Here is a 27068-nt window from a genome sequence, read left to right on the forward strand (position 1 = left end):
CAAATTTCCTGGGGGAGGGGAAAGAGGAGATATAGTTAGGGAGAGGTGGGAGGAAACTGGAATGGGAGAATGAAACAGTCCAAGGGAGAGAAGAAGGACATACAGAAGACAATACAGGGAGGAAAGCTATGACTAAAGGACATTTCAGGGGGCATCATATGGAAACCTACTCCAGTAGATGCTTCTTAAAATATATACATATATGAAAGAAATCTAAACGGAGTCACCAAACAACAGAAGAGGAAAAGCCCCAACTAGGCATTTTGTACCACCAAGTGAAGGGTGTTAGGAATGGGTTACATTTAGTTGCCTTAGCTGTTGTCCAAAGGGACTTCATGGAAACTCCCAAAGAACTCAAGCTACTGTCAAGGGTATTGGTTGCTCTTTACAAACTGATAGTAAAACCCTGCTGATGGAGACAACATTTACATATCTCATTGAACATGGAGAAGTAGAGCTGGTGCCTTCCTAGAGCCTTCACCCCTGCTGACTAGTGTTCCTGGTACTGGAAGATGCTCTGTACACTACCAGAGAAGGTAAATGCCAACCCACTTGCAAACCCTGTCATCTACAATGAACCCATCTGCAGGATGTGCTGGTACAAGAGTGGCACAAAAGATATGTGAGTAACTTATCTCTACCTGGTTAGATGTAAGGCCCTCTCCATGCCCATTCTGCTTGAGTAACCATGCGCCTGGGACTAGATAGGCCAGGAACCTGAGAAAACTAGACAGAATTGTTCCACTGAAGGAATGCACTAAATAAAATGATTCCTAAAAACACTCTGCTATATCTTCAGATCAGCATCTAGGTCAACCATCACCAGAGAAGCTTTCCCCTATAGTAGACGGAAACAAACACAGAGACCCACAACTGGACAACGTGCAAGGGGTGACTTTGGAACACTCAATCATAAATGGTATATCTTCACCAAAGCTTGGAGACATTCATGGAAGGGCGGGGGGAGGGGGATTTTAATAACCAGAGGGAATGGCTGACCCCAAGGAAACAGTGTCTTCCAGACACAACAGGACTGATGCATGTATGAACTCACAGAGACTGTGGCAGCCCGAGCAGGGTTTGCACAGGCCCAAGTCAGATGGGTCCCAGCACTAAGAAAGGAAAATGGACAGAAGGTCACATCTCTAATCAAGAAGCCATCTTCAATGGACTACCTCTTGCAAAGGAAAAATCAGTTTTCTCCAATGGAGTCTCATTAACATAAGTCACACTTAATGGCAGGCCTCCTGCTCCGTGGTAGATGGCCACACAAAACAAGCTCGGTGGTATTCTTGGAGATATTTTTGCCTTTCTGGTCTTTTGCTTGTACATTATGGTTTATGGTCTTATGTTTTATCTGGGAGAAAATGAAGAAGGGGAAACTGTATTGGAAATATATTTATGAAAAAATATTTTTGATAAAGAGGCTTTGATTACTACTAACACTTATTTTAGACAGATAGACCCCACCACTGATGAGATTGCTTATTAGTTCTTTCAAAAGTAAGCCATTCATGTATGCTGTGATCCCCCTATCCCACAGTGAACCTGATGCTGTTTCTACAACAAACTTCTATGACACAGCAAGGCCCTTTTTAGCTCCAGATATCACTGAACAATAGAAAGCATGTGTAGATAACTGTTACCTAAATAAATAAATACGATTAAGCCACCATCTCCTTCCAGATCTGAGTGTTGGACTATGCAGGGAGAAATCCTCACGTGCCCACTCCCTCCTTCTTTTCCCAGCACTTTCCTACTTCAATTGGAATATTCAGAGTCAGTAAGAGAAGCTAGACAGTTCCACATTGAGACTTTAATAGTATGTACTTGTATTTACATATTAAATATGCTTGGTACCCCAGAGTTCATTATCATTTTAAATGGACAGAGCAGTATGTGATAGTACAAAGTTTAGACGCAGCTCTTCCTGCCCAGTGGTCAATTACTAATGACAGAGCTGGACTCACAATGACTGACACCGATACTTCTACAACTAAAGATCACTGTCACTGTCTACAATGAAGTGCCCAGTAAACAGATTATGTCCCATTGAGTAAATGTTCCATTTACTCAAAATCACATGAAGATCTGTAGCCTTTCTACTATACATGTCCCTATTAAGCCTTATAGCTGACGATAATACAAATATAGATTTAAATATCATTCATTCAAAACCAAGGCTTAAGATGGCTAATAAATATATACATATATATAGTCCAATTAGCTCCCCAAAGAAGTATACTTCAGAAAGTCAACAATAAGTCAATATGCTTTAAAAATATACACTACTACTTTAAAAATATACATACTACATGCTACCATGCTGTTGGCTACAGGTGCTCTTGGTCAGACATAGACATGAACTATCAAGTTCTTTTGGCCACATAAACACCCATTGCTGCTGACTGTTTAGAAGATGAAGGATTCTGTTTTCTTGGCAGGGCCCGCTGTAGTCTGGCTGCCTCTTGTACTCATACATCTGGGAGATTCTGTAAGATCTGTCTCAAGGAAGCGCAGGCAACCACATGGGCATCTGATGGGAGATTAGCAAGTGACTGGATCAACTTCTTCACTATGGTTTTCAGACACTGGTGAGCGGCATTCAAGTCTCTGTCAAACTGTTGTCCTTCAATCTGCAGAGCCAAGTGACTGCAGATGTTTCTAAATTCCACGCTATCCTGAAACAAAGAGCAAACAGGCAGGAAATTAGATTGATGACGTAAGCATTTGCTGCACTTCCACTGTCTAATTTCCAGATTTTTCTCAGAGAAAAATCCCTTTCACATCCCTAGCCATAGGAGGGTAGTTTGACCAAAGCTGACCCAGTCCCACCCCCAGGTCCATGAGAGGATACCACACCCAGTCAAGTGAACTGGTCAGGGACAGATGACTGACAAATGCCACTGGTCCTACGTCTGCTGGACTGGAAGAGAGCAGCTCTCTTTGACCAGAATTACTTGGAACAAGATGTCTCCATAACAAAATGAAAGAGATTAATGGTGGCTGACTCTAATGACCTTTCCTGTCTATATGAATCCGGCTACAAGTCAACAGGGATTTTTTTCACCTCAGGATGTCTCATCAACCTGAGCTAAGGAATAGCCCTTTTTACTGACACCAGCTGAAGCTGAGTTTCTGTTATTTATTCATAAAAGAGCTGTGACAAAATACAAATCACCTGTGTTCTGACTATTTGGTATTTACCATGTTCAAGATTCCACAGTAGAATTTACTGTGCAATGCACATGCACTCCAGAAAGGGCCAGCCTGGGCTACATAGCAAGACGAATGCCTCCCCCCCATCTTAAAAGACTTAAAAAACCCAAACTGATAGATCATGCAACAAAATAAATCAAGCAGCATGTACTGTACAGAGTGGGAAAGACGAGTTTAAAGCAATGGAAATGATCAAACAGACATTGTTCTCAAACAGACGTGGAGTATTTGTGGGCTCTAGTGCTAGCATGTCACCATAGAGCATGTCTCAGCAGATCAGAATCTGTGTCATCCAGACACGGTGCAAACAGGGAGACAGCAGTGAGGCAGCTTATCCTCCCAGACACACATGACTTTAAAACACACTTCTAAATGATTCACAGATAGGAAGGGGAAGGGGAAGGGAAGGGGGAAGGGAAGGGGAAAGGGGAGAAGGGGAAGGGGAGAAGGGGAAGGGGAGAAGGGGAAGAAGAAGAAGGGGAAGAAGAAGAAGGGGAAGAAGAAGAAGGGGAAGAAGAAGAGGAGGAGGAGGAGGAGGAAGAGGAAGAGGAAGAGGAAGAGGAAGAAGAAGAGGAAGAGGAAGAGGAAGAGGAAGAAGAAGAAGAAGAAGAAGAAGAAGAAGAAGAAGAAGAAGAAGAAGAAGAAGAAGAAGAAGAAGAAGAAGAAGAAGAAGAAACAACTTTGGATATTCTCTATACAGAACACACATGGAAATACTGTATCAACATTTGTGCAAGTAGAAAGGAAAGCAGACCTAAGTATTTATATGCATAAGGGAAAATGACTGAAAGTTCCTAAGCAACATATTAAACTCAATAGCTTAGAAAAAGAAAAATATAAAGTGCCACCCCCTACTTCCCAACACCAACAATAGGAAGAAGGCCTATGGGTTACTGAAAGGTTGGGAAGTGGGTGGTTTGAATGAGACTAGCCCCATAGACTCATGTATTTGAATGTTTGGTCCCTAGTTGGTAGAACTGTTTGGGAAGCATGACGAGGTGTGGCCTTGGTAGTGTATCACTGGGGGGGGGGGGGGGGGGCGGGGAGGGGGGACTTTGAGGTTTCAAAAGGCCACACTGTCCCCAGTTAGCTCTTGTTCTCTGCCTCCTCACTGTTGACTTAACATGTGAGCTCTCAGCTACTGATCAAACACCAGGCCTCCCTACTGTGGGCAAGTGGGGCATGCCACCAGACAGAAGAACTGGTAAGGTTGAGTGATCTCAGATCCTGTGAATCTCAGAATTGGGAACAGCAGGAGCGGAGGCAGTCCCTGCCTACCTCTGCTTGTATCCATGAGACCCCACTGTGGACCTTGGCAATCAGTCACTTAGCATAAAAACCTGGAGTTCTCTATGCTAATGAGGCCCTGAGCTTTCAGCCAATGAGCTTCCCTTCCTGGGCATTCCTTCCTCGAAAGGTATTTAATCCCTGGTTTAGCCTGAGTAAGAGGTATGCATTCACATCCTCCATCAAATAAAACAGTTTGAAAAAGCAAGGACAGTCTCTGCATCAAGGATCAGTTCAGGGAGCCTTCATCATAAAATAGCCAGGCCTAAATCTCCAGAAGGCCTTCTCTCTCCCAGCCCCTCCATACTCTCGCTGGGAACCAAACTGGGGTCTGCCCTCATCCTGGGCTCTGCTCTCCCTTTCCTGCCTGGTGTGCAGCCGCCCTGAAGGGAAGTGCAGACTAGGGACCCCGGTACACAGGAGACAGGGAACAGTAGCAATCATCCCAGGCTCTGCAGTTTCCCGCTCTTGGAAAACATGGACTGAGGACCCCCATTACAGACTTCATTCTGCCTCCCCTGAGCGCCATGGCACCAAGCACGCCAGTGGCAAGGCAGACACATAGCCCAACACCCTACTATGATGGTCATGGACTCACCCTCTGAAATGGTAAGCCCCCAATAAACTCTGTCTTCTAGAAGTTTCCTTGGTCACATGGCTCTAAGTCACTAGCACGGTGAGTGGCTGACAATTTCTTCCTAAGTAGGCATAGAAGAGGACACTTCTCCCCCCCCCCCAAAACGAAACGCTGTCACTTGAGTAAGAAGGACTTGGGTTTCTGCTTACTTTTCAGCATTTCCTAGGAAACAAAACAAGTCTAATTTACTGCAGTGTGAGAGGGCCAGTGTGAATGCCTGGAGCGGAGAGGCAGGATAATGTGCTGCTGTCCCTGGGACACTAGCATGGCCAGACACAGAACTTGGTCTAACCTTCTCTACACAGCTTTCTTGCCTTCCTACCTTCGCGTGTTTCTTGTCTCTGCTCAGAAGGTGACAGGGTCTCCCAGGATCATTTCCTACAGTTGATGAGGCAATGGGTACTGCAGAAGCATACGGCTTGGAGTGAGGCAGTCACCACGGACGGTCTCCCCTAAGCCACATCAAGGGAAACTGGCCACTTGCTCTTCAGAGAAGCCCAATCTAAATGCAAAATGGAAGGATCCAAGGAGATGTGCCATGGAACCAACAAGATCTGTGCTGATGTGTGCCTGTTCATCTTTAACCAAGATTAAAACACCTTGAAAAATAGACACATGGGCCTGAACCCTGACAGTGATTTCACATTTACTTATGTGAACATTCAAATAGGGCTTCTTTTGGGGGAAAATGATAAAAGCTTACAGCTAGTTCCTGATGGCCTGGGCAAACTGTGGACTTCCAGTGAATTTTGCAAGGTCTCTTTATTATATTACCCCGTACAATTTTTTTCTTTTAACCCTGTCTAAGATACAGTAACAGTTAAAGAAAATAAATTATTAGGAATCAACTTTTCCAGGGTAGGGGGAAATAAAACAGCTCTTTCTTTTCTTCTTTCCTAGAATGGCTGAGTGCCAACTCTAAATACACCAGTCCATGTCCCCAATCAGCTTTGCGCTGCTCCTGCTGGGGACGGTTAGAATCCCAAGACATGAGGTTAAGGCTCATTAAATGCTTTGTGGCTTTCAGTAGAAACACTCAGAACCAATACTGGCCCTGACCTTACTCTCAGGGGCTTCCATTCAATGACAGACCACATTCCCTGTGGCTGTTATATAGGAAGTCTCCGATGTTCCCAGAAATGACCCAAGATGCTACAGTGCTTTGAGCACTGTGCCAGAGTTAAACCTACTTAGCCGAGCAACTGAAAGCAGTTTTGGGAGCCTCGAAAGCATTTTGTAACTTCAGAGTCTGCCTATGAAATGTATTGACGGCTACAGTGGCCCAAGCTACAGACAGCACTGACCTTTCCACGTGCATTGAGAGTCCCCTCCCACGTCTTAACTAACCTACTGGGATACCAGTCTAAGCCTGTTTAACTCAGTTAGTAAAGCAGCAATATTATTTTAAATGTGCACCAAGCTATGTGATTTTACTACACTACACTAAAGGCAAGAAGAAACATCGCCATGTCTCTAAAGAGCTCTGTAGAGGGAGGAAGAAGCGCTGAGGGAGTGTGGATTTGACATGCGCATGGCCGGTTGAGGATTCCCACAAGGACCAAACTCATTGGTCAGTGTATACAAAGACTATCAACTGAGACAGCTTCCTCCATTTGTTTAGAGACTGCTCGCCCACAGGGATGGGACTAGCTAACTCCTTCCTCTGCTGTGCCTAATAAACACAGCTTCATTCTGCATGTGTCTGTGTAACTTTTCTTCATTGTCCCACAGTTCCTAACCAGGGTTCCTGGATCCAGTCCAGGGTCCCTACAAAGCTGGGTTAGTCCTTTCTACCACGTGCCCATGTGTTGATGCTAAAAATTCAGGCAGATATACCAGAGAAACCAATGCTCTTACACCGAGATTACTTGAACTGAGTACAATTTCATTTACTTATCATTATTGTATGTATGCTGTGTATGTGTATGTGTATGCACACTAATCCTCACTTGTGTACACAATCCACAGACTACACATGCAGACAAAGGGAGCACAACTTTTGGTAGTCCATTCTCTCCTTCCATCGTGGGTTCTAAGGTTTAAACTCAAATCATCAGGTCTGCATGCAAAAAACTTTACCCACTAGACCATCTCTCCATCTAACACAATTTTTTAAAACAACTGTATTTTTTTCTATTTTTTAGCAGAACTCTGTTCTATAAAACAGTAGCTTTCTCCAAAGATGATAACATCCAATTCCCACACACGTTAATATGTCCCTCAGTGTGGCCTATGTAGATATCAGGATGGATCTCCCTCTGAGCAGCCAGAGCCCATTCTCTCAAGAGCAGCGCAGTCATCATCAACTCCCTAGTTCTGCCCTTTGATTGGTCACTGTTATACAGTCCATTGTATCTATGGAAAACCCATTTTCTTATCTGGAATATATAATCAATAATAGCTGATTTGGAGAACTGTCTATACTGTAGAAAGCCACCCCTGTGGATCAGTGGCCTACCCAGGGGCATCCTCCCTTCCTGAATAGCTCTGTGCTCTCGTTCAGTATGAAGTATGAAAGGGGTCTCTTAGAGACACTGCTACCCTGGGACTTTCTTGTGTCATATATTGGGTTTGCTAATAATGCATATGTCTGGAATGTTTGAACGGTATTTTTTAAAACATTAAAAGGAGTATGATTTCAAGTTCTTTGTAACTGCAATGCCCATAAAAGGGGGGAAGAAAAGCTCTTTTCAGAATCTGACTGAAAATAAACACTTCTTTCAGAACTGAACACTTAAAGACAGGAGACATATGTCAGCATGAGACAGCTTCAGGACTTGTTTTCTGAGAGCAGCATTGATGGGCAACAAATCCAGAAATACAGTGTGATGTCACAGGCTCTTAAATGCAGATGATGCTTAAATAGCCTACTAGAGGGTGTGGGTACATGTTCATCTGTGTGCAGATATGTATGCAGGATACAGATTGGTGTCGGGTATCTTCTTCAATCAGTGTGTGTGTGTGTGTGTGTGTATGTGTGTGTGTGTGTGTGTGTGTGTGGTGTGTGTGTGTGTGTTTTGTGTGTGTATGTGTGTAATGTGAGTGTGTGTGTGTGGTGTGTGTGTGTAGTGTGTATGTGTGTGTGTGTGTTATGGGTGTTGTGTGTGTGTTATATATTTGTTAGTGTGCAGGGCCAGATGCATTCCTTCGATTGTTCTGCACCTTTACTCGACTCGGGGGAACAAGGTCTCTCAATGAACATGAAGCCATCAAGCAGGCCAAAGGAGTCAGGCATCCACCTGTCTCTATGCAACCAAGTGCTGGGGCTTACAGGCACATGACATCCTCTAGCTTTTCCTTGAATTTTGGAGGTCAGGACTCAGGTCTTCATGCTTGTGCAACAGTTTCCTGACTGAACCGTCTCCCTAGCCCTCTATCTTGAAAACAAAATTATATTTTACAGGTATTTTGTCTGCATATATGTCTGTGTGCCACATGCATGCAGGCCGGAAGAGGCTGTCAGATGCCCTGGAACTGGAGTTCTAGATGGTTGTGCGGCCCTGTGGGTGGTGAAGACCAATCTCAAGTTCCCTGAAAGGGCAGCCAGTGCTCTGAACCTCTGAGCCACCTCTCCACCACCCCTCCCCCAACTCACACCAAGTTCTGTTTTGAGACAAGGCCTCTCACTGATCCTGGAGCTCATTGATAACCTAGCCTAGCTCGATGGAAAGCCCCACGGAGTCACCTGTCACTGCCTCCCAGTATGAAACTGCAGACGCATACGAGTTGTTGCATGGTCTGGAAATGAGATCCTCATATGTACAGGGTAAGCACTCTACCACTCAGCTGTCACCTCCAGCCCTAGAGACTGTTTTTTTTTTTTCCTTGCCATGACACTTCCAAAGTCACTTACAGGTCTGCATAACTTTGGTTGGCAACTTATTGATGTCAGAGTTAAGTTCACTCTTCAAAATGGTCACATTCCAAGCAAGATAGTTCCAGTGGCGTCACTAGCATCTTTGTCTCCATTTTCCCCTACATCCCTTCCCAAGAGTATCTCTAAAGAGCAGGGAAGACAGGAAGAAAGGCACAGAGGCTGGCAAAGAAAACTGGTGAGGGAGCTGCAATTCAGAAACAGAGATACACACAGAGATATACATGGAGGCAGAGGCAGAGAAAGGAGACAATAATAAGCCTTCCTGGGTTTCTTGGGGATACCTTGCCCTTAAACATCTGCCCAGACAGTGCACAAGCTCCTCCTCTCCAGCCCAGGGTGGGGCTAACAACAGATCTGACCCCAGACCCATTGGATTCTCTACAGCAAATACATCAGAGAAATGGGAATGGTGTCTTTAGAGGAAGACTGTGGAGAAGTGGGGACTTTCCCAATCTCACCTGGCTCGTCGACATCTGACTTGTAACTACAAGTTCAGGGCCCTGAGCCCAAGGCCATCATATGAAAAACCCAGTGGAGGACCTGAATAGGTACCACTCACCATGAAAAGCCCAGCATCCACAGGACACTAAGCATTTTTACTTGTAGGGTCATAATGAAGGTCCCTCATGCTTAGGCTTTGGGAATGGTGCCATTTTCAGTGGGACAGAAAAGTACCGTTTCAATGAGTACAACTGAGACTCAGATGTGTTCACGCCAACCAAACCCTATGGAGTTCCTGTCCAGTAGCCAAGCAGAGCTCTGACTTAAAGCCTTTCTGGCCTCTTTCACCAAAATTTCATTTCACAAAACCTTTATGTCACAACTTTCACATTATTTCCATCATAAACTACTATAAAACTATAAGTAAACTAGACACTGGACTACAAAAGCAAAATTGTGTCTCTAGTAACAAGCAGTTCCCTACCTGTGGCTACTAAGCCATGAATTTTTACTTCTTCAGCAGTGACGCTCATAATATGTATGTGTGCACATGCATGTGAGCATACACAGGGGTGGGCATGTATGTGTGTGATAGCATACTATGGCCAAAGATCAATGCCAAAGGCCTTTGTTGAGGGAAAGATCAACCCAAGGCTTTTCCTAAGGCCCTGATATACAAAGAAAGACCCCAGCCCCTTCTCTAAACCAGAACATACTTGGCAGAACCAGTAATGGACTGGATCTTGAGGAAGCTGTGGCTTTGGATCAGGAAAACCCAACTCTCCCCATCCTAAAGGGCTTTGGCTATCAGTTCCAAGGATATTGTGTGCCTGGTCCATGGTGTCCCTGTGAGGCCTTTGACTGTTCAGCTTTCCACTCACTCTCTCCCATTTTTCTTCCCACAAATAGTATATAAGATACTGTACTTCTTAATAAATTTAGCTGGCATAAGACATAGTTTGCACAAGACCTCCTGACCCCAGCTTCCTTATCTTCTCATTCCCTGGCCTCTGCTTTAAGACCCCCGGACTGAAGAAAGATTCGCTGTTCCAGGTCAGTCTTACTCAGCCACTTGCACATGTTTTCCCCTGGGAGAGTCCCCCACTGAGCCTGGAACTCACCAACTTGTCTAGACTGGCCAGATGGCAAGCCCCAGGGACACTCATGTCCTCATCTCCCCAGTGCTGAGGATAGCCAGGCACACCAGCACGCCTGACATTTTCTGTGGGTCCCGGGGGATGAACGTGGGCACTGATGTTCACATAACAAATCCCTTACCAGGTAAGCCATGTTCCCACACCTGCTTTCACACTTTTTGAATATTTCTTAATTTATAGTACATGTATGAGTGTTTGCCTGTGTAATCTGTACATGGATGTACCTGGTGCTAGAACAGGGTGTCAAATCTCCCTGAAACTGAACTGGCAGCTGGTTGTGAGCCACCTGATGTCGGTGCTGGAAGTCAAACCCAGTTCTCTGCAAGAGCAGCCAGTGCTCTTAACCACTGAGCAATCTTATATCAGACCCCACTCCACCCCTCCCCCAGACCTTAGCAGGACCACAGACCTTAGCACAACTGATGCCATGATGGAAGTGCCATTCAGACCTTGGAATCCACCATGTGGGCAGCAACAACTGCTAAGAACAGAACAAAGGCCCACTCCAACAAAGACCGTAGTTCTGGGGAAGTCCTTAAATATACTAACCTTGTTTTTTGGCTTCTATAGTTCTGCTTCTGGATGTTCTTGCTAATTGTGATGCATCAACCCAGCATGTAGTCTGTGTGCTTAAAAGCTAGATCTGATGCACCAGGGTAGCAGATAGATACCCAAGGGGCCCCACCCTCCCAGAGGAGAAGGGGGTGGGGGATGGGGGAGCAACTCTGTGAGGGAGGACCTAGTGGGGAACAGCATTTGAGATATTAATTAATTGATTGATTAATTAAAAAGCTAACCCTGAGAAAGGCTCAGGACTGTACCCCTGTCCCAGACACCCAGTGTAGTGACTAACAAAGAGTTTCTCTATTGGCTTAAACACGTGTCCCAGTGGGCTTCTCTGGTGAATACCTCATAGCAATCTCTCTAATATCCAAGGTTTATAAGTTTTGAAGACATTATTTTCAAAGCTGTTAGGCGCTGGTTTCACTAGTCACCATGGATGCGGTAGTGTCTTCTTTGAACAGTCGGTAGCACACTTACTGTGTGCAAAGAGTGTGAATATGGGAGGGAGGCCAGGGTCAGCAGTGGGGGCTGCAAGTCTCACCTACAACAGGAGACACTCAGCAAGAGTTTGGCAGAGCAATCCTTACCACAAGGAGCTTATTTAAATGATGGAGTTAACAAGAAAGTTTAGTGAGCCTTGGCGGGAAATTCTGTCTCTGAAAGCTGGCCTCGGCTAGTCTCTGTGCCACTTCTTCAGGACATAGCTCTTGGAAACTAAACGCTTTTAGTTCTTGAAGACTGATGAAGCTTAGGATCACTTCAAAACTGTCTTGGCCACCTTTTCAGCAGTTCCGATTGGTTCCCTTCAGGTGTCCTAGACGAGTCTATGTTACCTTTAGGAAAAAAGGTCTGTCCCATTCCTGCTGATATTATTAGCTTGATAGTGATTTTCTGTATTTAGCGAATGCTCAGCGCTTTGGGTCACCCTATAAAATGGTCTTCAGAGAAGGGCACAAGGCATGGCACACTGGATACCTTGAAACTTCCTATGTTGAAGTTCTTCTACCCACAGTGTGACTACTTGCAACACAAGGCCCATGGGAAGGTAATTAAGGAGAAAAACAGTCACAAGAATCACAAGAATGAGGTCACACACACACACGTGAGGGTAGCTCATGAAGCCTCAAACTCAGTATGCAGCCAAGAATGACCTTGATTTCTATTCACCCTGCCTCTATCTCCTAAATGCACTACCAGGTGTTTTGTTTTATACAGGGCTAAGGATTGAACCTATAGCTACATATAGTCTAGGTAGATACTCAATCCACTGAACTACAGCCCCAATCTTCTCATTTAAGATGTTCTAGAAGTTCTATCTATCTATCTATCTATCTATCTATCTATCTATCTATCTATCTACCTATCTATTTATCTATCTACCTATATATCTCTCCCTCTCTTCTCCCTCTTTCCCCCCTTCTCTCCTATACTCTTTCCCTTCCAGTGGAAAAAAAAAAACAAAGACAATTTGAGGACCCTGAGAGGTGCTTCTGGAAGCCAGACAGGAAACCCTCACAGAACTGAATTTGTCATTACCTTGACTTGGGACCTCCAGCCTCTGAAGACTGAGAAAATGAAATGTGTACTGTGGAAGCCATTTTGGTACAGCAGCTGAGCTTACCTACACACACAGTCTACAGACTACAGCAGCCTGAATGAGATACAATGCATGGCTATGCACAGCTGGGGCTCTATCCACCACAGACTCCCAAGTAGGGCCTTTATTTTAGTTCATAATACCCACATGGCCTGGCCTGTGATATAATCAGGAAAAATCACATTAACTCTAATCATGTCTTGGCTCTCAAAGCCCTGCAGTTGCCTTAGCCTGTTTCTTCCTGTAACAAATATTTTCCAAACTAGTTTCCTGGACCAACTTTAACAATACTCAGAATTTGTAAACATCATTCATCCACCATAAAGAAACTCACTACATGTTTTTTGTTTGTTTGTGTGTTTGTTTTGTTTTAGTATGTTGGAAATTTTCTAAATGTTCAAAGACAATACTAAATATAGGTTTATTTAATTGGAAAAAATACTTAATAGAGAAAAAAGTGTCCTTTGCTGTTCAGATGAGGATGTGTCTGCCTTCACACCTCATACCATCTCTCTTCCTAAACCCTCAGATGGGTTGATCAATAACCCAATGGACAATGACACATATCAGTAGTCCTAATGAAGCCAAGGCATAAAGCCAAGCTGACTTCTATTTAAGGAATACTTCTTGGACATCCACTTAGTTATCTGTTCTGTCTGTTTATCAACAGATCTGGAAACAGAAACAGTTCATAAGTCAGAGTCATTCATAGATATAAAAAAATAGTGGTTTGAGTTATCAGCTTGTTAATAGCAACAATAACAACTTACTAAGGAAAGTCACCAACTAAGACAGCTGAGTCACCTACCCTTTAGGTGATACAGCCTCTTTATAGAAGAGGCTGGGGCATAGGAATATGACAGAACTCACCCAAGGGCCTAAAGGCTCATGGGACTAGATGATTGTGCTGGGTTGTCACCATGGCACAGTCCCCAGTACTGTCAACTAGCCCTTGGTTTTAGCTTAAGTCAATTTCTTTCCTACCTTGTGTGTCAAGTAACACCATCAAAGATGCCTGGCATTGAGGAACTTCTCGCATACATCTCATTTCCATGAGCACCAACCCTCCTGAAATCATACTGTACACCAAACAAAGGTTGTGATGTATAGGGAATGTCCTTCCAAATCCTTCAACTTAATAGTACGAATGAAGCCAAGTCAGCATAGCCAGTCCCCAGAGGACTGCAGCACTCTCTCATCTAAACTGTGTGATCAGTATTCTAGACGCCAGATAGAGATCACCCTTTCCCCCAAATGGCGAGCCAAGCAAAATCTCTAGATTCTGGCAATCCCTGTTCCTCTCACTTCCAATAGCACAGACTGTCCTCTGGTCCCTGAAATGTATCTGTCCCGTACAGGTAAGACAGTCTAACTGTGAGGAGAAGGTCGAGACCCCTCTTTCGAAGAACATTCTGCACATTTCCAGAAAGTGACAGCTATACATCCGAGAATTGCTGGAAAAACAGAAGAAATAGAACATGACTCAAAAGGAATGGGAAGGTGACATAGCACTGGGTGTTTCTATAAACTGAGGGATTCTGGCAGAGGGAAGGGAGGAAACACAAGGTGGCCCCCCTCCACTTCCCTTTTAGTTATATGCTGTCAACGACAAAATATTTTAAAGAGATTTGAAAATATTTTAGAGAGATTTCCAGAATTAAACAATGTATTCATTTTATTTATTATATGTAAGCACACTGTAGCTGTCTTCAGACACACCAGAAGAGGGCATCTGATCTCATTACAGATGGCTGTGAGCCACCATGTGATTGCTGGGATTTGAACTCAGGACCTTTGGAAGAGCAGTCAGTGCTCTTAACCGCTGAGCCATCTCTCCAGCCCAATGTATGCATTTTAAAGTGGGTCCAGTTCTGAGTACTATGATGCATTCTTGCAATGTCCCTTTGCACCTGGCCCAGGATATTAATCAGCCCTTTGCCCAGGTTCTAACTTGGCTATTCTTCCTGCCTACTAGTTACTCTTTAGCCAATGTTGTTACTATATTGACAAAGCTTGTGTTCATAGCCAATGTTGTTACTATATTGACAGAGCTTGTGTTCAAGAGGCACTTATGTAGGTGCCTAAAGCTAATTCTAAGGCCTCTGTCATTCACCTTACCACACACAGCCATTGACTGGTCCCAGGTCATCACCGGGTGAATACAGTGTGATGAGATTAGAGAGGGGAGTATTTGCACAACTTATCACTAAGTATTGTTATTAACTCTTCTAGTTTATATTTGGTTAATCTCTTACTTAATTTATAAGTTAAACTTAATTATAATGCATGGCTAGGAAAATACAGACTGTCTACAGTGGGGCTGAGTACTCTTTTTTGAAAGCATAACTAGGGACAGGCAAGGATTTGCTTCGTCGGTACAAGAAAGAACTCATGGGAGGGAAATGTTTATTCATCGGAGATGATAAGAAAGATGGATGGAAGACTGAAGAGCGGGCTCAGACCAAGGAGAGGGCTCAGACCAAGGAGAGGGCTCAAGCCGAGGACAGGGCTCCATCGATTCAATGGTTTCTGGGCAAGCATGAGAACCCAAATGCAGAGCCTCAGCATCCATGTTACAAAATGAACAAACAAACAACAAACAAGAAAACAAAAACAAACCAGTGAACAGTAACAGCTCTCTAATCCCTGCATAGAGGAAGCAGGGACAAGAAGATCCCTGCAGTATAGCAGCCAGCCAACTTGGCCAAGCTAGTGAGCTCGTGAGACAGGTTCACTGAGACGCCCTGTCTCAAAAACTAAGATGGAGAGCAACTGAGGAAGACACCTAACATTGATCTGTGATCTCCACGTGTACCTGCACATGAGCATGCACACAGGCTTGCTCCCCCTCCCCTCCCCCCACACACACGGGGGGGGGGGGAATATTTGGGTCCACTGGCCTCAATTTTTCCAGTAGATGCCTAACATCGACTAGAAATGTCTAAAGGATTACCAAGCAGGGGTGACCACTACACTGAACAAAACACCACAGCCTTGGTGCCAGCAGCATTCTGATTCCTGGTCAGGCAGCCTCAGAACATCAGCACTGACCTGGCTCAGGCAAACCCAGCAGTCTGGGGTTGACCTGCCTCCTATTCTATGGTTATAGACTGTTGCGCAGGTCTCACCTGCCAACCCCCAAGTGTCTAGAATCACTTTTGCCCTTCTTCCAAATTGGACTCCTTGCAGCTGCCAGCCAACAGTCAATGCTTGTGGTTTGAATCACTCAAGCCTCCTTATATGGAAAGCAAACAGTCATTGAAAGAGAAGAAAGAAAGGAAGGAGGGAGGGAGGGAGGGAGAAAGGAAGGAAGGAAGGAAGGAAGGAAGGAAGGAAGGAAGGAAGGAAGGAAGGAAGGAAGGAAGGAAGGAAGAGAAAGATAAGGTTGCTTCCCTCAAACAGCCTTCAAAGATTACCTTAGGCAAAACAGATGATTTAGTGTCTCTAGCTGCCAGCCTAGCCTGTTTGCATCCTGCATACAGCCTGTTTGCATCACACTGCCATGGCTTGAATCTAAGAAGTACTCACAGCTCCTGTTTTGAATGTTCTCCAGCAAAAGGCTCTATGGGGCTGTATGGCTTTTAGAGGGTGGGCCTGTCTGTTGGAGGAGGTCCTTTGAAGATTACAGGCCAGGCCTAGCCCTCATTTGCCCACGTCCTTCCCTGCTTCCTAGTCTCCATGGTGGTTGACCACCAAGGAGCAGTGCCACCATGCCCTCCCCCAGAGGATGGACTAAAATCTCTTTGCATCTGCTAGTCAAAAATATATCTGTCACTGGGGAAATAATTCTGTCGGGGAGTGCTCTGCCTGGCATGACTGGGGCCCTAGACACACTCCCCAGTGCCCTGAGAGAGTAAAAGACATGAAAGCTAGACCAAAATCAACTTCTCCTCCTCTGCTTCTGTGAGGCTTTGGGTCTTAGTGACCCCAAAGCAACCAATACACACATATATTTCTAACATGTTTCGAATATTACCCAGTACTTGAAATTTTATCAGATACATATTCTTTTCCTATCTTAAAATCAATGAAATTAGTATGTAACTCACAACCAATAATGTCATGCATTGGCAGTTTTTAAATAGTTTCGTGGGAGGGAAAAATGAAGAGAGACGCCTCAGACATTGCTTGGTGACGTTTGATTTGAATTTTTCACACAATATGATGCAACAACTCTGGCTTGTGAAATAAGAACAACTTCAGCCCTTAAGGAATGCAGCAAACTCTCCTCTCAACACCCCACCTCCTCCAGACTCCCAAGTACAAGGATGAGACGGTGCTCCTGGCCACAACTTGAGAGCCAAAAGCTCTCAAAGAGTGTAGCCCTAATACAATGACCTAGTTTGATTTCTATTGCTGTGATAAAACCCAGTGACCAAAAGTAACTTGAAGAGAAAAGGGCTTATTTCCATTTACAGTTTGTAGCAAGCTCTTCATGAAGAAGTCAGGGCAGGAACTGGAGGCAGGAACTGGAGCAGGTGGCATGGAGGAGCCATGGTCACTGGCTTGCTCCCTATGGCTTGTTCAGCTAGCTTTCTTATATAGCCCATGACCAGCTAGCTCCCCAGGAGTGGCACTGCCCAGTGGTTTGCAGGGTCCCTCCTCTATTCTCTCATATCAATCATCAATCAAGAAAATGCCCCCACAGACTGGCCTACAGGCAATCTGATGCCGGCATTTTTTTTAAATTAAAGTTTTCTCTTCTTTGATGACTCTAGCTATATCAAGTCAATAAAATCTAACTAGCACAGTCAATTATTACATTATTTAATGGCAAGGTCAAGACTGGACCCCAAAACCCTAGCCTCCTAACCTACCTCAGGTCTCTTCCCAGTTCTGCCGCATACATACAAGCTAGCTGGTCCAGCAGGAGTCTGGTACTATTAGCAAGGTTGTCAACATCTGGGACCACCTGCCCCCAGCCCACTTTATGGTGGATTTGAGTTGATTCTGTTGGGTCTCTGTGCTCTGTGGCGAACCGGAGTCATGCAAAAGAATTGTGATTCACAGGTGTGAAGCAACTTTAAAAGTACACGATGTTGTCATAATACATGAAGCTGGGGACACACACACACACACACACGCACAGGTCCAGGTCTAGTTCCACGGTTTGGCAGACCCCAGGTAATTCTCAAGTTCTCTGTCCCATATGCTCAGTCCTCAGTGTGCTTCTTCCTTTGCCCCCCCCCCCCATCCCCATCCTCTTCTCCGCCCACAGTATGTTGACCACACCCTGCTTGGACTTCAGTGCCCCAATTCACTTCATCCAGGCACTGCAACCCAGAGAGGAAGGCAGGGAGACTCACCTTCAGGTGGACAGGGAAGGGCCGCTCTTGCTGGAGAGGCCCAAGCAGAGTCTGCTCTACGCTGACCAGCTCGGAGGTCGAGTCCACCACGCGAGCCAGAGCGCTGCGCATTGCCATCCGTGCCAAGGTACAGGGCCCGCGGTCCCGGGGAAAGGGCAGCAGCTCGGCGCCCCCCTCTGCGCCCCGCAGCCCACCTGCCTCGGGGGAACCCCGCGCTCCGGTGCTCCCGCGTCCCAGCCCCCTCCGGGTCCGCAGCTGGCCTGGGCGACGAGCCTGGGAGATGGGCACGTGGTCCGGGCCGCGCGGGCTCCCTGGGGCGCTAGGACCGTCGCCCCAGCCCCACTCCTGCTGTAGTAGCTGCAGGGTCTGCAGAGCCACCATTTGGTGGCTGATGGAAGCCACTAAGGGCGCAGGGCTGGCCATAGCCGGCTAGCAGCTGGGCGCTGACGAGCAGGTGGAGGGAAGGCAAAGGAGCCTGGCGGTGTTCGGGTCGCGGGGTCACATTTTTTTCTAACTCTATGCTTTTCCCTCAGCATGTGTGGTCCGCCCCGCCCCCGGCCCGCAGGTGGTGACCCGCGCTTGCCCCTGCATTCACTGCCAGGCAGAATGGGCTCAGAATGACCCAAAGCTGCCTGGAGCCTGCTCGGTGAGCGCTTGAACCTGAGCCAGATGCTGAGCTCTGGTTCTTCCGCCTCTCCGGGCTTTGGTGGGGAAACGCTGCTTTGTGCGGATGTATCTCTCCCCAGATACCCCGCCCCCTTCCTCCATGAAGGATGCCAGCAAAGGACTGCTTAAGGCAGTGAAGGCCCATGGGTCTGTAGTGTTAAAACCTCACCAAGTCATTAGCATGCCCAGAGCTCCAACCAATCTCACAAAGGGCAGTGGTGGGCTCTTCTCATTTCCCTGAGGGCATTTTCAGAAACACCTTGAAATAGCTTTCAAGGCCTTGCAAATCTCCAAACAAAATATATGGACTACCAAAGTATCTCCAAGGTTCAGCCCCGGTTGCTTAGTTCCCTACAGGTCCTGACATCCCAGATGCAGAAATGACATCAAGGTTGAGTTGCCATGAAACCCAAGCCTGGCACTGCTCAGATGAGGAGCTTGACCGTTTTGTGTGGAAGGCCTCTGGCAGCAAGGTCCAAAGTCAATCCTTTGATGGAGCAGGAACCTCAGGACAGCTGCACAAATACCCATTTTTAATTACATCAAACATGGCTGTCTCCTTTAAGTAGAGGGAAAGAATGGGTGATTTTAATCTTTCTAGAGGGCAGCTATCGGTGGGTTTTGTTTTGTTTGGTGGGGTTTTGTGTTGTTTGCTTTTGAAGGCATTTGAAGGGAATAGTGAGGAGAGCTATCACAGACAGTATCTTTTTCTGCTTACTTTTTGCAAGGAAAACTTGGAGAATCCAGTGATGCAGCACAGCAGAGACAAGGGCACAGCATGGAGAGAGAGGACTCGTGGGGAAACTAGAGGGACAGGCAGATGGAGGGTGTGTCTTGTGGGGTCAGTTCTGGAAGCTCTCTGGGTGGAAATGCCACTGGGGTGATCCTGTCCGTACAGAAAGTTGATCAGTAAGGGATATGGGGCCCTTGTTGACTTGAGGAGTTGACCCTGAGTTATCTTCCCGACTCCCCAGCAGTGATTCTTAGGATTCTCAGTGTTTCCTTCCCCTCGGAAAACCAATCTGAATCAATAAAGAAGTTTTCGTAAGCAAAAACAAGTGTGTTTGTTCATGCAAATAATATCCAGGTAAAATGTTAGTCTGTGAAGCTACAGAGAAAATGACTTTGGAGAGAAGCAGCTTAATACTGATTCATTTATCTTGCCATAAAGTTACTTAAGTTCATATGCAGAAAGACAGAAATTCTTCCAATTGTGTATTTACTTTTTAAATCTTCAGATGTTGATGCGCATTTTGGTGCAGAAAGGACGAGGCAGGAATTGCTTTGTTTACAGAAAGCGTGCCTGTCTCAGAGTTTCATGAACTAACCCCTCTGCTCTTAAAAAGCTGACTGCAAAACTCTCTTGACAAACAGAATCCCAGTCAACAGGACAGGAATCACTAGACAGAAGAGGACCTGAGCCCCACCTCTTCTACATACCACACTGATCTTGAGATCCACAGACAGCTGAACTTCAAGAAGTGTATGAGATGAAGACCAGAACACCAGGGCGTGAGGAGTGACTCTGCCTCTTGAAAGATAACCTGGGGGCTCTTCCAGCTCTTCATCCATCCTGCCATGGGTCACATTTGTGTTTGGGGTGATCTCAAAATGGCTTACAGCCCTAAGCTGGAGATCAAAGGCCCAAGGGAAAGGCTTCATGGGGCATTGACATGTCTGTCCTTGGTCTAAAGCATTGGCAGAGTTGCCTTTGCTGGACCATCAGACCAAGTACACACGTACACCCATTGTGTACCCAGTCTGAAACCCTGGAAGAAGGATTTATTCAAAAGCACAAAATATTGCACATCCAGTATTTTTGCTTCAGTCTCTACTTCAGTATTTTATGGGACCTGTGTTCTCATTGCTTAGCGAATAGTCTTCACCTTCCATGGCCAGCCCACGGGCTCAGATAAGGTAAGCCAACCCAAGTAGTAGAAGAATGTGATTTGGGTCATCCAGGCTGTAGCCAATCACACACCACATTCCCATGATGAGTGTTCAGGGACCAGTTAGAATGGTCCCTATCCTGGGGACCTATCTATCCTGAATAGGATACCTATCCTGAATAAGGACTACCTATCCTGAATTCGCTTTCAGTTGAATGCGCTGTAAAAGATAAACCAATGGGGCTTCACACCATAAGCCAGGATATCACACGGCAGCAAACAAACAAACAAACAAACAAACAAAAAAACCCACTTCTTCTTTTAGTAAGAAAGTATAACACAAAAGAATTTAATGGACAAGAATTTATTGGCTCACATTATAAGAAGTCTGAAGGTAGCTCCATAGTGATTAATGCTGGGGCTCTGAGGTGTCATCAATGCCCTTGATTCCTTCCATCCATCTGTGAGGTCATCCGCAGCACACCAACTTTGATTTTTGTACTTGGTCCTTGAGCTATGTCCCCTCTACCCACTAGACAGTAGCAATGGCTGCTGGCCTTGCCCCTAGACAACAACTCTAAGCCAAGACGTTATCTCTTCTTAGGTGTTCCTACCCAAGTGCAGGGAGATGCTTCATAAAATGCTCCAGCTGACTTTCCTCATCTCAGCCTAAATTGTAGAACATATTTATGTCAAGATAATCATATTGGAGAGGAAAGAGTCCAAGATGAGAATGAACCAAAATTCAGTCCTGAAGCTTATGCTTGTAAGGAGGATGGAGAATGCTGGATAGGAAACAAGGTTCTGTAACCAAGCAACAGCAGTGGCAACCAAACACCAGGAAGCTTTGGAAGTGGCCCTGGGGGAAAAACACAACTGATCTCCAGGGTGCCTCCTATTTCCAGATACACAGGAAACTCAGTATCATAAGGCTCATGTTTCCGCTACAAACGGCTCACTGTGAAGTCCCTTGTACAAGAGAAACAGAAAAGATATGTGTTGTGGAACCTCTGCAGCCATCTTGTGAGTTAGAGGGGAGAGCTTGCCTAAGAACAGCTCAGTAAAATAGTTTCTATACCTGGAAAGAACTGCATCTTGTGTTGAAAAGGAAAAGCATAGCAGGGTAAATTATGTCCAATTACTTTCTTGGTTCACTTTATTTAATTAATCAAATTCTAGATAAAGGACATTGCTATATAGCCCAGGATGGCCTTGAACTCATCATATTTTGCCTCAGCCTCTGAGTGTTTTTCAGAGTGTGGTGGATTACAGATGAGCACCCACACTTGCCTGTGTCTAACAGTTTGTTTCTAGGAAGAATTTTTGATACTGGAAGAAAAAAGTAAATTTTAAAAACACTTGCCAACTTCTTGAATTGCTGCAACTTTGAAGATAAGGGAGTTTTTAAGAATAAGAGAATTTGCATGCCACACCCAGGTTACTTCCACAGAGCTGGATGACCAATGCCCCTTCCCCAAGAAGATCCATTTCCTTATAGGGAAAATTAAAGGACTACCTATCCTAAATTATCTTATCTTTATAAATATGGTGTATGTGTTGAAGTGAAGAAATTAATGATAAAAATGGACAAAGGGTCTATCCTGGTGATACATGCTACAACCCTAGGACCCTAAAGGTAGCCTAGGCTATGTATTTATAACCTACTTCAAAAGAAATGTGTGTGTGGGAGGGAGTTGATGAGTTTGTCAACTGGATTCGAGGCTCTCTATCCTTAGTGAAAATACAATGTCACCACCTTGTCAGTTTAGGGTCACCATGTGTTTCATATTCTAGTTGGTTCCATTTGAGTGCAGTAGAAAGAAGAAAGTGGGGCATAGGCATATTGGTTGATCCTTTTAACCCCAGCACTCAAGAGTAGAGGCTAGTGGACCTCTGAGGTTGAGTCTAGCCTGGTCTACATAACAAGTTCCATCCCAACCAGAGCTATGTAAAGATACCCTATTTATACAAGGAGGAGGAGGAAAGAAGAGAAGAAAGAAGGAAGAGGAAAAGGAAGAGGAAGAAGACAATGAGGAGGAGGGATGAAAGAAATAGAAACACTTGATTTATGTTGACATAATGAAAAAAATCATTTAAACTTTCCAAATGTGTTTCCTTGGATGCATCTCCATTTCCTTAGGCACCTTTCCCCCTAAGGAATTTTCTACTCTTAGTTCCTGATACAACCAAGTTTTCTTCAGACTTCATGGCGGAACAGACACTGGGGTTGGTTTTATTTACTCTGTGTGATTTCTTCTGTGTCTCCAAGGGTCCTATTCCTGTTATAATAAACAAGAGGGGATGATTTGAGGCACATAACTTTTTAGTTTGGCTTGTGCTGTGCCCTACAAATAGAAAACCATGAAGCCAAAAGTTCACACTTGGAAGATTCCACAGACTCTCCCAAGTCAGGCCCAGCCTGCAGGGATGAGGGATGAGAGCAGGGCAGAGTCTTCCTTCCTACCTCCCCTCTGTACCAGGGAAACAAGGGAAGCTATCAGATCTACTTGTGATATTTGTTTGGTCATTTTAATCACATTTGTTACAAGTATCATTGAGAATGGTCTGAGGTGTTGAAACAAGGTAAAAGATACTGAAAGTAGAAATTTGTTAAACATCACTGAAGTTTTTATCCTTTTCTTCCCCTTGGTAGAAAAGAAACAAAACAAAACAAATCAAAACCAAAATTCTTAAACCTATATAGCTACACATCATGGCATGTGTAGCAATGTATGTCTTTTATGTGTAGCAACATGTCTTTTTTTAAGAAAAAAAATCTCTTGTTTCCATATGGTTCACCACTTGGAAATGGAGTCTTAGAAATGCTAATTTGACCACAAAATTTAAAGTGCTCATGGAAATGATCACATACAATTAGGATGAGTAGGAGGAATGGCACTACTATTATCAAAGGTGCTGGAACAGTTCAGTAGTTGTCTGTGGCTGTCCAGAGACAAGAAAGGCACACTTTGTTTGCATCTATGAGGGTTTACCAGGGATAACTAAATGATGGAGGAAGAACACCCACCCCCATTTTTGCTGGAGAACCAGGTAGAATAAAAGAGGGGGAAGAAAGTTCAGATGCTCACTGGCTACTTCCAAACCCCCAAAATCTTGGTTACCATGGGGGAGGAGGTTGCTCTGCTGTGCCATCTTCTCACATCATGCGGGATGGAAACTTCTGAAATCACAAATAAACATTTCAGTATTTTGCTCAGGTATTTTGTCACAGCAAGGGAAAATGTATACATAGAGTTACACACTCAGATATTTAAGTGTACAATTTACACTTACAATGACTCTTAAATGTATTAAACGGTACAAAAAGAGCAAATAGTTTGATAGAGATACATATGTGTATAATGTTATTTCAAGTATTGAAAAATGATCATGATGTGATTATTATTACCTTAGTCAGTTTTATTCCTCACAGCTCTGGAGGAAAGGAGACCATGGCGGAGGTGTGATATGGTGTCTAGTGAGGGCTACTCTTTCTGTTTCCAAGATGGTCCCTTATTGCTGCATCTTTCAGGAAGATGAATGCCACCCCTCATGTGGTTCAAGGGGTGAGAGCAAAAAGGGATGAACAATCCATATGACTTTAAGGCGTATTTTTAGATTTATGTCGTTTTATTTCATATATCTGAGTGATTTGCCTGCATGTATGTGTATCACATGTGTGACAGGTATCTTCAGAGATCAGAAGAAGATATTGGTAGCCATGAGCTACCAAGTAGGGGCTTGTAATCTTAACCGAAGATCCTCTACAAGAACAAGTGCCATGGAACCATCTCNCTGGCAACATTAGTGGTTTTAGATGCACACATCTCAAGGCCCTCTTGACTCACTGTGGCCCCAAGGCTACACCTCCCAATACTTGATGAATCAATTTCAACATGGATTTTGGAGAGAGCAAAAAACATTCAAAACTCAGTAGCTATCACAAGGACTAAAACTAAAACTAAAAATGTTCTCCCTTCCTGTGTGAGAATAAATAACAGATGGATTGGGAGCTAAATGTAAACTGTCAAGACTGTGTCAGAGGAAGCAGCAGTGAGTGTATTTGTAGGTACTGAGAATGGAAGCAATCTGATGAGGACAGGCACTACCCTACCAAGGCAACTGGGTGGATTTCATTATATACAATACTGAAACTTGCGATAATGAATGATAGCATAAGTTACACTAAAAGGTACATCATGGGGCCTTGAGAGACAGGCCAGCAGTTAGGAGTACTTGGTACTCTTTTAGAGGACCCCAGTTCATCTTTCAGCACCCAGGTTCAGCAGCTCAGAACCCCCTACAACTCCAGCTTGGGATCCAAATGCCCTCTTCTAACCATTATGAGCATTCCCACACATGTCACACACACAAAAAGGAGTGGGGCCCAGACATCTTTAACCGTGCATGCTGGGCGAGGAATAGAGTTGGGGCACTTTGTAAACTTACTGTTTTCAGCTGTAAGACAAAGTCAAGTGGGCAGAAGCCTGAATATTTATTGTGTGGAATAGAAAGGCTAGGGAAGAGAGGGGCAGCAGTGGATCAGAAGGACAGAAAGCCCCTCCCAGCTGCTGCTCCATCTTCTTCAGTACATGGCTTTACCCTCTTGGTTACATTGTCTCCTGCACTTCATGCAGCTAGCAACTGTGATATACTTAAACATAGATCATGGGGTTCTGGGAAATAATTCAGCAGGTCATCCGCCATCAAGGCAACCCAACTGCCCAAGAGTGCCTTTATGATACCTGAGACCCACTATACAAGTGATGTCACTGCCACAAGTGACAGAATTCTAATCATGGGGGAGATTTTTATCTGAGCTCATATGATGGGAAAATAAACCAATATAGTACAAATAGACAGACCATCTTGCTTTGCCAGACATGACGACCTGAGTTTCACCCCAGACTTCCCTCTGGTGGAAAGAGAATTAGCTCCCTCAAGTTATTCTGACTTCCACACGTGCTCTGTGGCATGTGTGCTCCCCCCCCCCCAACACAGTAAATGTGATTTTAAAACCAGGAAATTATGTGTTTGTTTGTTTGTTTGTTTTGTTTTGTTTTACTAGGCAAGGCTCAGTGGTCAAGGGTTTATATACCATGAAGGAGGCTCTGTGCTCAATGAGCAGATCCTGAAAAACATAGAACTGCTAAAAGTGAGCAGAGACTGAGTCAGAAAGGAAGGGTGTGTCCACCAGGACAGAGTCTGTGATGCCCTTTCTTTACGTAGTTTAGTCAGCCAGTGACCCTTGAGAGGAGACACAAGGGATTCTGGGAAGCAGCCAGATAAACTTTGAAGCAGAGTCCAGTGGTGGTAGACAGGAGTGTGCTACTGATGTCCAAGGAAGGGAGTATCACTACGGAACAAGAGAAATCCTGGAGCTGGATCACAGACAGGGATGAGGACAATGGGTATTATTCATAACTTCTGAGATTGAAGGCGGGGGCGGGTAATGCAAAACAGGCAGTCGGAACTACTGCAAAGGACTGTCACATGCTTCTCCTTCTAGAGCCTTGCTCCATATGAGTATCTGCTTCCTCTCTCCTACACCTCTCCTATACCTCAAATACTTTTTAAAACTGCGGAATGAAAAGGCATCTTGACCCTCAGCTCCTAAGGGCTTTTGATGTCTTCTAAGTACAGCTTCCCCAAAGGCTTGTGGGTCACTGCCTTCATTCCTAGCTAGTCAGGGAGGACGGAGACAGTGGAACCTTTTGGAGAAGCTGCTCAGTGGAAGGGATAGCTCCAGGGGACCTCAGGCTGAAGCTGCTCCTTGGCCTTTCTTTGCTTTCATTGGCATTCATAGTTTCTAGAAGCACAGGTAATCTTCACCTGTTAAGTTTCTATCTGTATCATGTTGGATAGCTTTCCCATCATCTGAGCTCAGATAGAAACTCTCTCCTGGTTAGAACCCTGTCATCGGTAGCAGTGAGATCATGGGTGTCCTGAGTCTCTGGTAGGCCCTGGGTCGAGGCTGTATGGTGTATGTATGTATGTATGTATGCTATCCATAAATAGTCCCCAGCACTTCAGGTTTGCAATGGGAAGAAACCTCTGGGAAGCTATAATGTGGTCCCATTATTTTGAAAAACTGAACTCCATGTCTAGAAGCCTTGAAAGTCATGACTAATCCAGAATTCTACATCACTTAGGAACTGTATAAGAAAAGCATGCCCCAGGTTCCCCACTGCACTTTCTTTTTTATATATATATATATATACTTTATTACGTATTTTCCTCAGTTACATTTCCAATGCTATCCCAAAAGTCCCCCATACCCTCCCCCCTCTCCCCCATTTCCCTACCCACCCATTCCCATTTTTTTTTTTGGCCCCTGGCGTTCCCCTGTACTGGGGCATATAAAGTTTGTGTGTCCAATGGGCCTCTCTTTCCAGTGATGGCCGACTAGGCCATCTTTTGATACATAT

The 27068-nt window shown here is 44.9% G+C and overlaps 1 protein-coding gene and 1 long non-coding RNA gene across 3 annotated transcripts in view; both read right to left on the reverse strand.

Annotated features, from left to right (window-relative positions):
• Nucleotides 1–1801: 1801 nt before the first annotated feature.
• On the reverse strand, nt 1802–18720 carry Dleu7 (deleted in lymphocytic leukemia 7). 2 transcript variants are annotated; one of them, XM_021182702.2, is made up of 2 exons: nt 18086–18720; nt 1802–2681 (listed from the first exon to the last, which is right to left on the reverse strand). In XM_021182702.2, exons 1-2 carry the CDS (start codon nt 18506–18508, stop codon nt 2475–2477), a joined length of 630 nt encoding a protein of 209 aa, XP_021038361.1. In that variant the 5' UTR covers nt 18509–18720; the 3' UTR covers nt 1802–2474. The 2 variants fall into 2 exon arrangements, with proteins under 2 accessions (XP_021038361.1, XP_029325067.1); XM_029469207.1 differs by having other exon boundaries at nt 2590–2676.
• Nucleotides 18721–22701: 3981 nt separating this feature from the next.
• The window catches only part of LOC110309959, a 37420-nt gene continuing 33053 nt past the window's right edge, over nt 22702–27068 (reverse strand). Inside the window, exons 2-3 of the long non-coding RNA XR_002379779.2 lie at nt 23730–23821; nt 22702–22919 (exon numbers count right to left, since the gene is read on the reverse strand). This is a non-coding gene — a long non-coding RNA (uncharacterized LOC110309959). The remainder of the gene's footprint in view (nt 22920–23729; nt 23822–27068) is intronic.

The sequence above is a fragment of the Mus caroli genome, chromosome 14, assembly GCF_900094665.2.
Source record: "Mus caroli chromosome 14, CAROLI_EIJ_v1.1, whole genome shotgun sequence".
Classification (NCBI taxonomy): domain Eukaryota; kingdom Metazoa; phylum Chordata; class Mammalia; order Rodentia; family Muridae; genus Mus; species Mus caroli.

Excerpts from the sequence above, each read along its gene's own strand:
- Dleu7 (XM_021182702.2), bottom strand. The coding sequence starts at position 18,508 with ATGGCCAGCCCTGCGCCCTTAGTGGCTTCCATCAGCCACCAAATGGTG. Across the intron at positions 2,682-18,085 it reads CCTTCCCTGTCCACCTGAAG|GATAGCGTGGAATTTAGAAA; the intron begins GTGAGTCTCCCT and ends TCTTTGTTTCAG.